Source organism: Perca flavescens, chromosome 21 (genome assembly GCF_004354835.1).
Source record: "Perca flavescens isolate YP-PL-M2 chromosome 21, PFLA_1.0, whole genome shotgun sequence".
In the NCBI taxonomy this organism is placed as follows: domain Eukaryota; kingdom Metazoa; phylum Chordata; class Actinopteri; order Perciformes; family Percidae; genus Perca; species Perca flavescens.
The window spans coordinates 29,206,399-29,219,105 of record NC_041351.1 but is presented as its reverse complement, the minus strand read 5'-3'; the positions used below and the strand labels follow the sequence as shown (position 1 = coordinate 29,219,105).

Sequence of the window (12,707 nt, the reverse complement as noted above, 5' to 3'; positions counted from 1 at the left end):
ACTGGATAAAGTGGGAGAAGAGGAAACATTCCTCTCCCCCCTCCCCATCTGCCCTCCCCCCACCTCAACTCCCAGAGCCGGATATTACATAACAGTCTTGGCTAGTGTGGCTTAAAATGCTGTGTATGTATGAATGAATGAATGGTTTATTTTCTTGTCTGGCTGCTTACACGGCCCCATCCATTATAGCAGTGGTTCCCAACCTGGGGTCCGGGCACCCCCAGGGGGGGCGGCAAAGATCACAGGGGGGGCGCAAGTCTTTATCTGGTTTGAGGTTGAGGAAAAAAATATATATATATTTGCACATGTTAAACAAATTATGATAATACACTACAATATATAATGTATACAAAAGTATTTTGTTGTATCCTCGTTTTTCCTGCCGCCACGGCATCACTATTTTATAAATGAAACATGGAGGAGAATCTTAACCATGCTGATAACTGCTCTGTATCAAAAAAGAAAGTAAGGCTCTATCTGGAGAGTTACCTCAACTTCGGTTTCGGGGGGGCTCAGCTTTTCTTAGACATGAGTAGGGGGGGCGCCAAGGAAAAAAGGTTGGGAACCACTGCATTATAGGAATATTCAGACCCATTTTAAACACTTTCCTAGTGCTGACACAAAAAAAATAAGTACATATAGGGTACAAATATAACATTTACAATTCAATACAAAAATCCTTTCAGACCAGAATAAAGTATGGTACATATAGACAATAACCAGATTAGGCAAATACTGTAGGTATTCCAAATAAGTAGTAAGGGCAGAAAAACTGGAGAGGGAGCAAAAGCGACAGGGAAAGAAAGAGAGAGAGAGAGAGAGAGAGAGACAGACAGACAGACAGACAGAATAAGACTGTGTGCTTACATAAGTACGCCTGGACATTCATACACTGGGCAAAATGATACTATGCAAGATGGATCTACTCTTTGAGCCCTCTACTTTGCACAGGTTGTATAATATTTCTAGAGGCAGACCTGTAGGAACTGCTGCTGGTGTGCGGCTGTTGCGTGAGGCAGGGCAAGGTGGCCCAACCCGCTGGGGGAGTCAAGCCGAGGGTGGCCCCCGAGGAGAGATGCTGCGGGAGGAGGCATGGCCGGGAGCACTCCGGGGGGTAAAAGATGCGGATGTGGCAGGGCAGAGGTGTGAGGGGGGGCGAGGAGGTGGGAGGCGGCGTGGGAGTGGGATGCGGAAGTGAGACAGGGGGAGTGAGGGGAGGGGGAATGAAGGGTGTGCAGGTGGGGGTGGAGATAGGCTGCCACGTGGTTGGAGGAGACTGTGGCCGAGACAGAGTTCTCTGCGTCGGAGCGGACCAGCGCCGGGTCCCTGTAGACGGTGAAGGTCTCGTTCTTATCGATGATCAGAGGACTCTTGGTGCTGCTGCTGACGCTCGCACCGACTCCCCCTGACTCCGACCGCGCCGCCACCGGCTTGAAACCAGACCGCGGAGCTTCAGCTGCTTCTACTTTAGCCAAAAAACGGCCTCTCAGAGGTGGGGAGGTATCAGGGTACCTCTGTATTTTATGTTTAGAGACCTCGGGGGAGGTGTTGGGTTTAGGTTTAGAAATGTCCAGCAGGCCCGGGTGGGGCTTAGCCTTGAGAAGGTCAACTGGGTTTGTGTTGGGGTAGAGATGGCTCTGAGAGTTGTTGGGGTGCTGGGGTTTCTGTTTGAGGGAGTCAAGCTGAGCTGGGTTGGGGCTCATTCTGGATTTGGTTAAATCAGGGGAGAGGACTGTGTTCATCTTGTGGGGGGTCGGTTGATGCTGTGGGTGTTTTCTCGTCTCCTCGGACAGAGACGGGCTCTTAATGCTGGGGTGGATAGATGTGTAGTGCTGCTGTTGTTGTGTGTGCTCCTGCTGATGATGATGATGATGCTGTGGCTGCTGCTGTTGATGAAGATGAAAAGGAAGGACAGTTTTCTCCTTCTCCACCAGCACCACATTTTGAACCATCGATGTGACAGGCCTGAAAAAAAGCACAGAATTCTTTTTCATTTTACATATGTACATCCAGAATAATCTAAATCCAAAATTTTGAATTTAGAAATATGGTGTCATTTAACTTAGGGAAAATGAATTGTATTTATATCACTATCACCATCAAAGTGGTCCCTTATTAGCTGTGACCGCATTAATGCTTGCTATTTTCCTTCTTGTGCTGCATAATTACAAACATGCTACACCCAGAAAAACTAGGGATCGACCGATATAGATTTTTTAGTGCAGATACCGATTTTTTTCTCATCCGCCTTAGCCGATGACAGATACGGGCTGCCAATTTTCTTGAGCCGATATTTGGAGCCAATACTGCTTTTGCTCCATCAATTTACATCATAAAAATATAAATCCTGCCACACTGGATTTGTTTTCGGAATCTGCTCTGCCATTTCTTTAAAAAAAATAAACAAAAACACAGATCAGTGTCACTTCTGCAATCATCTTACATTTATATCACCCAAATTATGTGTGCAATGTGCATCATATGGATGGGTGCGCTGCATATGGTTAACTGTGCAAGGGTTCATCACCATCTACAACACAGCCTTGGTGATGCATTGCTTGCTGACATATTATAAGACAGATATAATCAGGTCATCACTACATGTCCTTTGTCAACACATTTAAATAATTTAAGAAAACAATAAACCTGAAAAAGTAGCCATTGAAATAAAGTGCACACTACAGCTTTAAGTGACACCAAAAAAAAGCATCATGAGTTGTAACATTCAGAAACTGACTTTAAGAAATACACTTAAACACAATTGTAAGCCTTCTGTTCTCACCTGATGACCTCAGAGGGAGCAAACTCTATCTTGTTGCCTAAGCTCCTGGCTGCTGTCATGCCACCTCCCATAATGCCCTGCTGCTGCTGCACGGGAGGCTCAATATCCGTCCTGCGGCCTCCTTCTGATGGTGAGGGAGACGGAGGGACGGGGGGCGAGGAGACGGGGGAGGGGTTGAGGGGGAGGTAAGGTGAGAGGGCCGTGGACTCGGCCTTCTGGGAGGCGAGCAGGGCTGACACTGCCTCTGAACTCTCCTGGTGCACCGTGGCCTGGGCCTCATCTGTGATGTCGATCACACTGCCACCTCCCAGGTGGGACAACAATGGCGTCTGGGATCGAGGTGACGCTAAAAAAACAACATTATACTATTAGTAAAGTCACTTCATTATCCCAAATGGGAAACTGCAGAGAGGAGTGCAAGATAAAAACACACATTTACAAACAGCCACAAATTTAAACAAAAAGACAACAATACAAAGACATGGAGTACAACGATGTTTCCTGTATATACAACACAATATTACACAACACCATCGAAGCAAACTTTAAAATGCCACGTCGGGCAAGTAAATAACAACCCACTCGCCCCTCCAGGCATTATAGAATCATAATCATTTGATTTGAATAAGTTGGCACTTGATGCTTTTGATGTTTTCAACGTATGACTTTTGGAAATTTAAAGACAACTTTGTTTAAATTTGACATTTTAAGTGTTTTTTGTTATATATTTTTTACATTGTTTTCTGACAGATTTTTTTTTACTTTAAGTTAAAAAAAAAAACTTTGCGTTGAACCCTGTTAAAAATTCTACGTTGCGTGTGCAAATTAAGCCGAGTTTTTGCACATGGTACAAAGGTGTTTTTACTCCTATTGGTCTTGAACCGGGGACTTTGGGAAACCTATCGCCTTGCCAGCCACCTTTACAATATGGCTTTTGGTTTGTGGTTTTTGTCCCAGATGTTCAGGTTACCTTACCAATAATCATGGCAAAAGTAAGAACAGATTCAATAAAGGATCTTATAAAATAAAGACATAATTTTCCTATCTGCATTAAAAGCATTTAATGTATTTAAAGTGCTCATATTATCCTCATTTTCAGGTTCATAATTGTATTTAGAGGTTGTACCAGGATAGGTTTACATGGTTTAATTTTCAAAAAACACCATATTTTTATTGTACTGCACATTGCTGCAGCTCCTCTTTTCACCCTGTGTTTTGAGCTCTCTGTTTTAGCTACAGAGTGAGACCTCTCACTTCTGTTCAGCATGTTGGGAGTCGCACATGCTCAGTACCTAAGTAAGGACTACTAGCCAGTCAGAAGCAGAGTATTAGGGCGTGCCCTGACAGTAGCTAGGTAAGGACTACTAGCCAGTCAGAAGCAGAGTGTGAGGGCGTGCCCTGACAGTACCTAGGTAAGGACTACTAGCCAATCAGAAGCAGAGTATGAGGGTGTGCCCTGACAGTACCTAGGTAAGGACTACTAGCCAGTCAGAAGCAGAGTATGAGGGCATGCCCTGACAGTACCTAGGTAAGGACTACTAGCCAGTCAGAAGCAGAGTATGAGGGTGTGCCATGCTAGCAGCTAGGCGAGCATTATAACGTGTGTTCCAAAGTGACCACGTTTGTCTCTGAAGTAAAGGCTGGACTACAACAGAGCTGTTTGGAGCAGTTTGTGGACAGTGTTTTCTGCTGGAGATGGTAAGTCCCTTTGGGGGGGACTTTGGGCTTTTTCACTGCACAAAAAGATATATAACACAATAAAGGAAAGGGGATAAGCCAAAAAGCACAATATGAGCACTTTAAGAAGTACAAACGCTGCTGTCCCTTCTCACAATTGGCAATTGGCCATCAAAGATGGCGGGAGAAATGATTTCCTGAAATCTATGACCGTATCCTTGGTCTTCGTGGCGTTGTAATTGGAGAAAGGCCTTATCACACCAATGAACAAACTCATCTACCATCGGCTCACGGATTAGAACACTATAATCATCATACGGGTGTATGTGACAGTAGTCATTCATCAGCTGGCAGTACCTTTCACAGTGTTCTTGCTGCTCTCCATACTGCCGCCCTGGACGGTGTCGGACATCAGAGGCGTCTGTTGCCGCGGGGACTGGGTGATCTGTGTTACCGCGACCAACTCCTCTTCCTCTTTCGTTGTCATTTTGCCGGTTTCCTTAAGCACGCCCTTCTTGCTGTCCTCCGCTGCCTGAAGCTCCACCCACGGGGACAGGCGACCAATAAGAGACGAAGAATTATTCATTTTGGTGGCCTGCATCAGCGGCTTCTCCTCCTCCTCCTTTTTGGAAACACCACTTTGTTTCACATCAGTGCTGCGAGTCTTTAGCTCATTCTCGGAGTTGGGCTCTGAGGAGGAGGAAGAGGAGGATGAGGAGGAGGATGATGAGGACGAGGAGGAAGAGGAGCATGAGGTCCTCTTGTTGTGTGGGTTTTCTGAGTCGCTGCTCTCTGACAGGTCAGAGGTCATGTCGGTTTTCAGCCTCTTTAGACCTGCCTTCTTCTCCTCTTCCTCGCCCTTCCTGCGTTTGTTCAGTGCCTGCTTAGCCTTGGACTTGGAGTCTGAGCACATGAATAGAAAAGACAAAGAAGTCAGTTTTTGAAAACTCAAATACAGGTTTGAATACACTCTGCCACCTGCTTTCCATCTTCTCTACCTCATTCTTCACTTGAATCCTGCTATGTGGTGTTTATTACTAGCAGTACCACAAATTACCTTCAAAGTATAATTTTGGCCAAACACTTACATAAATGTTTGTAAGAGGGAATCAGAAAACCAAAAGCACTACAATGTCAGTCCAAAAGATATTCAGTTTAATTAAGATAAGAGATAAGATAAAACTTTATTGTATGTTCACACATAAAATGTTCTTGCATCATCTGCTCCGTCAATTAACAGATAACATTAAAAAACAGAAACATAAAAAACATCTGTATGGTCACCCAACAAACCTGACATATCTTTCTGTCAGTATCAGTAAATCACACGCCAATAACTGTCAATAATCATTTTCTAATTTTGTAAGAGCGTTACTGTCACTGTAACACAATGCTGGTGGCAGTAAACAACAGTAACAGCTGACTGGAGACATATGACCCATTCACTACTGTCGACTGGCATTACAAAGACACATTAGAAATAACTGCTAAAAAAAACAAACAGTTTGATGCTTCTATTCCTACTGAACTTTTCATGAAGTATGAAGTTTTAATGTAGTGGGTTTTGTGTTATTTTTTGAGGAACCACAATGATGTCAATATTGTAAATATGTCATGGAAAAAGAAGACTTGCAGCATCACTAAAATAGCAGTGCTGCCTTCCACGTGTATATACAGTATTCAATCTTTCGATGGTGCCTGTCCTCACCTCTCCCTGTGGTCTCTTCTCTCCTGTCCTTATCCTCCTCTGGAACACTGCTGTCGGATCCTTTCCTCCTGGAGGAGCGAGAGTTGCGCTGCTCTCTCTGCTCCCTCCCACTGCCGCTGGGCGAGTGGTGCGATTGGCTGGCTGGTTGCTGGCTTTGCTGTGATTGGCTCTGCTGTTGAGAGGCCAGCGTCCCCTGGGAACCTTTTGGGTTGGGGCCTGATGAGGTCATAATGGGGCGAGGGCTGTTGGCTTGGGCTCGTGTGTAATGACTCTGTAAGATTTTTGAAAAGTCATATGTTAGCGCATGTAAAGAGACATACAGACGTGGGAATCACAAACAGTACTATACTATGAATGTATACGCTCAGTTACCACTTTAATTAATACACCTCTACAACTGAATGGAATCCAATATGACAACACTGCAATATATCCCGCTGAAGCTTACATTTATTGTAGTATTTTTTTAACGATTCATTTTGGGGCTTTTATATGGTCCACCAAGTTAAAAACAAATGCAATCTAATTGCTCTGCAGTAAACCCTACATAGCTTATAATGTTCTGGTTTAGAGAAGTGGTTATTCTGGAGCATGTTGTTTTGGCTGCTGCTGATTTTATTGTGGTCCTACAGTGATGTTACCATTTAGCGCTGAGTGCCATATTCAAAGTCAGAAGCAAGTCAATATGTTAGTAAATAGTTTCAGTTTCCACCTGCCTCGTCTTAACTCTAAAGAGCCAGGTAGATACGTGTATGTGATGCCTCAGTTGTTTATATCCCTAAAAACAGCAGCATATCGTCACACAACCTCAGACAACGCCACTGGCAACAACTGGATCTACCAACCGGGTACACAATCACCCTACACTGCTGAGGGAAGGGAAAAGAAATTTAAACTAAATCATAAATACAACGAGTGGTTACATACACGTCCACCTCTTGTTCATATCATTAGGAGTTCGGGTTCATGCCTCATTCCAACATTGGATTTGCTACTCCTAGGGTGACCAAACTGGATATCTATAGCACAGTCAGAAAGTATTAGAAGGGTAATGTGTTCTATTTGTTTTCACTCTAGTCTCGCACATTGGGTTTGAAATGAAAACCCTGACTCTGAGGTTAAAGTCCTAACTGACAAACTGCTGACAGCTTTAAGGTTGTTTGAGGGTGAGATAATTTTAGAGTTAGTCTTCCAACTTAAGGCTAAAAATAAAGCATCAAAGGATTTTTTTTATTTTAAATGGCCAAACAGTGGAATGGTTTTGTGTCTGGATCATCATTTTAGACAGGCAAACAGTTTTACACTGAATAATAATCATGATGACGTTTTTTAACACTAAATTTAAATAAAATTGTCCAAGTACTTCCTGGCCATGATTCGGATGTTAACCTCCTCAAGTCAGAAATATCACTGATCTAATGTGCAGTTTCACAGAGACAACACAACAACAAAACTTGTGAGAGAGCAACAAGACACCTCTAATTGTAAGATTTAGTCTCTTTAGTCTAAAGTTGTTCCTACAGCATTTTATACTGCCTTTTGTCTCAGATAACAAAAATGTACATATTATGGACAACACACACTTAAACACAAAGCTATGTTTTATCCATGGAGCTGGACAGGACAAGATGGTTTACAACCTAGGATCAGAGAACCCATGGAGACCCAACTCTAAAGGGTTCTATTTTTGCGTGAGTGCAATTTTCTTTTTCTTCTTCTTTTTACTAAGGCCATACAGTCAAGTAAGTTGGACTTTAGACACTTGCCTAAACAGTTATGTATGTGAAACCAAGGAAAAGTATTGTCTTTATAAGTCTTTATATCAACTTTTTGCAACACAGTTGTCATGCTAACAGGGAGATGATTGTAGGGGACTAACTTTGCTTAACGACCAATCATTATTTTTTAAGAAATAGCAACCTCCATGCAAATGTGCTCTACTGCTCTAGTCTGATTTGTGGGTTGGAGCTGAGTGAGGTAAGTGGTTGGGTTATAGTAGGAGCTGTGGAAGGGCCGCTGCATGGAAAGCAAAAGAAGCCACATTTTTTTTTTAAAGGAAAATATTGAGTCTTCTTGCTACATTTTTACTACATACGAATGCAACCATATGTAATTTGTAAATCAAAATAAGTCAGAAACACCTCCCTGAGACACTTTACTCCAGAGACAAATTGGAATTTATATAATTACTTCTGTTTACAGGAAAAGTAGGGTTTGTATGCCTCTGAAATTGCATTCATGCATTCCATGTAATCCAGATAGGTCAACTATAAATCTTCTTCACCACCGGTAAGTGTTAGAAGATGTTGGTGTCAGTATTAAGGTGTCAGTAATGCTTGATGCTTTACAACTTTGTCCTGTCTCTGACTAGATGTAGAGGACAGCGTCTGCAGAGTTGGCTGATAGAAGGTCGACGTGCTGCTCTGTTTTCCTGACTGTCTGGGACACGCCGGACATTTTTAAACATGCTGAAAATATTTGTAAGCCACCTTGTAGGGCGAACTATTAAATGAGACAAACTGACTTTTGCTAATGCCCAGATGGAAATTACTGTGTGGTAAATAATGCATAGTGTTAAAGGGTAACTTTGTTTTATTTCAACATAGACCCTATTTCCGTATGTTTTTGTGCATAAGTGACTCATGATAGTAGTCCAGTATTGAGCGAGAACGCTGTGATCAGCAGCCACCAACCAGGCTGCAATGTAATCCTACAGGGCAAATGTGCATCGTCAATTTTGTCGACTACAAGTGCAGTTTTTGCCACTGACTCAGGTTCAGAATTCACCAAGCGTTGGATTGTTCACCCATCAATAGGGAACGTGAGCTGGGTTTAGACCGTCGTGAGACAGGTGTAGTCTCGCATTGCCAGACCCTCCTCCGCAGCACTGCAGAGGAGGGTCTGGCTAGTCCATACAGCATTCCAGGATGGGAGAAAAAACGTGCTCTGGTTTATTGGCATTTCTTTAAACCAATCACAATTGTCTTGGACGGTGCTAAGCATCGAGAAAAATAGCCTCGGGAAAGAACTTGTTTTGGTGGAACATGTGTACATTCAAAAGTAGTTTTAGTCGTGCAACAGAAAACTCTGATTGGACAGATAGTCTAGCTAGCTGTCTGGATTTACCCTGCAGAGATCTGAGGAGCAGTTAACCATAGTCCTCACAAATCCACCGGAGGTTAGAACGCCAACACAAAAAAAGAGGAAGGTGGCAGAAATCCGGACGAAATGAAGCAAAATTTCTGGCGGCACCGGAGCAATCCCGTTAATGAAACGTCGTCCATATAGACTAGTGTACTTGTGACCACACCAAACTGTGATAAAGCATTTTGACACTGTGAAATGCTGTGCTGCAGAGTGTGTGGCAGAGGCAAGCAACCACTAGATGGTAGTGCAGGCAGGATTTTTGGCCTACTCTTTAGATTTCACTTTGACATTTCTCATCTCCAGGTTGCAGCAAATATACTGAAGACACAGAGTGCTTTACTATTAGCCTGTTATGGAACCTCACAGTTAAACAGATTACCATGACAAAGTCAATTTAAGTCTTTTTTTTAATCTATGTCATTCATTCATTCCAGAGATATATGGAGGAAAATATTGATTCTAGATTCTAGCAGCACCTGCTTTCTGAGATAATTTGGGATTCTTTTTTCACTCTGGGTGCATTAATCATTTAATCTCTCCTCTGTGGAGGTTTCACACAAATAACCTGGAAAGACGGGACCAATCTGCACTGCACTCTTATTGAGGATGTGACACATCAGCCCGATAACTTCCTCCAGAGCTGATAGTTCATGGAATACTAACAGGTTTTTTCCCCCAGACACTATTCATTCAGAAACTTTTCCTTTCAATCAAACACAGATCATGTCTGTGAGCTGTGATTTTATACTCTTCATTTGCAGTGTATTTTGTGTGAAAGTGTGGGTCTGGAGGGTTGTGGTGGTGGTGGTGGTGGGGGGGGGGTGGGGTGGGGGGTACCTGAGTGTTGCCAGTGGTCCCGCCGGGTCTCCCTCCCGCCATCTTTAATGGGTCAACAACAACAAGAAAAAAAAAGAATAATAACAAAATGAAATGAATATAAAGAAAATGTGGGACAAGGAGATATTTTGTTAATGACTGCGGGACCAGAAATGACTGGCGGAGTGTTCAACAGACAATTGACCACCACTGAGCTCCTTTCATATGTGCCTCATGCATTTTTGCCAAAACACTAAATTCTAAATATTGTTCTGCCGACATCACTGTCTCTAGGGCTGGGTTCCTGAACTTCGATACCTTTAAGGCACCAGCCGTTGCCTCCATCGTATCGAGTATCGAAAAAAAATGGTCTTGTTAAAATGGTTTTTATAAAATTGGTATTAAAGAAAGTATGGTTCAAGAACCGTTATCGAAGTCACCGTATCTTTATAGCTACCGGTATCGAAAATCTTTGGACGATACCCAGCCCTAACTGTCACATGAAAGAAGCTGATTGGTAACCAGGGCAACAGTGTGCTGTATGTTTGTGTATGTTCAGTTGTAATGTAAAGCTTAACAAAAAGCACATAGGAACTTATTTTACTTTAAAGTTATCTTAATTAGGAAAGAAAAGGAAATGAGACAGCAGGCATGGGTCAAACAGTTATGAGAAAAAGAGTTAATATATAACCAGAGCTATTGCCCAATTCAGGAAACAAATGGGATGTCCCTGGTTTGAAACTTAGCATAATAAAAGATTTAGAGAGAATTTGGGAAGCTGTGTGTTGACCAATGTCTCTGAAACAAACCGATAAGCAGATGCAATGTAGAAGATGCTGAGAGTGAATGGTTGGCAAATCAAAACGAACAGTATTCTACGCACGACAGAAACACAACAATGGCCACCTATTAGCTGCATTCAGGTAGAGCATACATGAAGCGGCTTTGACATTGTGATGCCCAATCAATGAATCGAGAAAATAATCTGCAGATTAATCATTAATGAAAAAGAATTGCCCTAAATACATGTGATCTATTTGAAATATATAACACAATGTGAAAAATGTGAAACATGGAGTGTTGGTCTTTTTTTCATTTATTTTTTAAAGAACTGTTGATGTGTTCATGTTGAAATTGTCCTCTTCTTCCAAAATTCCTGTAAAAGGACCACCGCCCACACAACACTGTAAAGCACTTTTGCAGAAAGGTATCGACTGGATTTTCAGTCATCATATACCTTCAGTCACATTTTTCATTCTTGGTGTATGTGTAGCCTGGTTATTTAAAGTTTTTTTTTTGGTCTGATGGTGCTTTGATGACATCAGCTGCATGAATTGATGGCAGATGGAATTCTGTTTGATCTGAGGCTTGATTTGGCAGCTTTTTTTCTCTCAAACTTACTTTGATCCAGAAAGGTATCGTATCATGCAAGCTCCTACTATTGACTGTACTTGAAGCTGCAGTACATGCATTTTCATAATGTACTCAATGTGGCCATTCTGTGTGGAACCTTTCAGTTTTCTTCATTTTTGCTTTGTACTTTGATGCATTTTTTATATTTGCCACAGCTTACAGACCGCTAAATATGTCAGTGTATTTTTGAATGTGTTTATCCTATCCAGTACCAATGTCCGCTGTTAGGAAGTTCTTACTAGTTGTGCTGTTCTGTGTGTGTGTGTGTGTGTGTGTGTGTGTGTGTGTGTGTGTGTGTGTGTGTGTGTGTGTGTGTGTGTGTGTGTGTGTGTGTGTGTGTGTGCACTCACGTGGGCAGTGTTATTGTTCTGGCTGGATCGTGACCTTCTTCTGGAAGTGATGCCAATGTTTTCTCCTTTCAGCAGGGAGTGAACCACATCATCCAGAAAGGTCATCTGGATCATAGATGGATCCACGTTCTGAGGCTCTAGCACCTGAACACAAACCACACTCACTTTACACTGTGCACATGGCAAAGGAGTCTTTTAGACCCTAATCACCTCCGGGTTTTAAAGGTACTCCGTTTCACTTTCAATGTGGTCATTTTGTCAAAAGCCCCTTTCCCATTGCCTGTTCAAGATGGGACTGTTAAGGTATGCTCCAAAATCACTGGTACCCAGTTAAAAGATCTCTGTTCTCTCTGGAAAACACCAGTTGTCCAGAAAGCAGACAGAATATTGTGCCAACCAAATCATGTTCTTAGTAATGGATTGGTTGTCAAGCAGTCAGGTCGGTGGTACTATGTGCCGATATGGAAAACTAACCGCTATGCCATCTCATTCATTCCCTCTGCTATAAGACTGTTAAATGAACATCATACAAGACTGTCAAATGAATAAACATAACTACAACAAAACTGGTTCTTGCACCCCCCCTGCTCTGTTCCGTCACTGGCAGGTGAATGAGTGTGTGTGTGTGTGTGTGTGTGTGTGTGTGTGTGTGTGTGTGTGTGTGTGTGTGCGTGTGTGTGTAATGATTGGGTCATGTGTAAATGTGTGGATGTTATGGGAGAGAGAGAAGCATCTGTATACAGGGTGATGTTTGACTGCTGCAGTACTTATTTATTGTTTATTTTATTATTTTTGTAACATTATATACATTGTA

General features: G+C 42.5%; 1 protein-coding gene across 5 annotated transcripts in view; it reads right to left on the bottom strand.

The window, feature by feature from the left end:
* Positions 1-12,707, bottom strand: part of jmjd1cb (jumonji domain containing 1Cb) — a 146,541-nt gene that overhangs the window by 23,079 nt on the left and 110,755 nt on the right. For 3 of the 5 annotated variants that reach the window (XM_028566974.1, XM_028566976.1, XM_028566978.1), the window contains 6 exons: positions 11,894-12,037; positions 10,152-10,193; positions 6,168-6,438; positions 4,817-5,362; positions 2,783-3,128; positions 978-1,965 (listed from right to left, as the gene is read on the bottom strand). In XM_028566974.1, the coding sequence (XP_028422775.1) occupies positions 978-1,965; positions 2,783-3,128; positions 4,817-5,362; positions 6,168-6,438; positions 10,152-10,193; positions 11,894-12,037 (2,337 nt within the window). The remainder of the gene's footprint in view (positions 1-977; positions 1,966-2,782; positions 3,129-4,816; positions 5,363-6,167; positions 6,439-10,151; positions 10,194-11,893; positions 12,038-12,707) is intronic. The other 2 variants (XM_028566977.1, XM_028566979.1) reach the window with 1 other exon arrangement.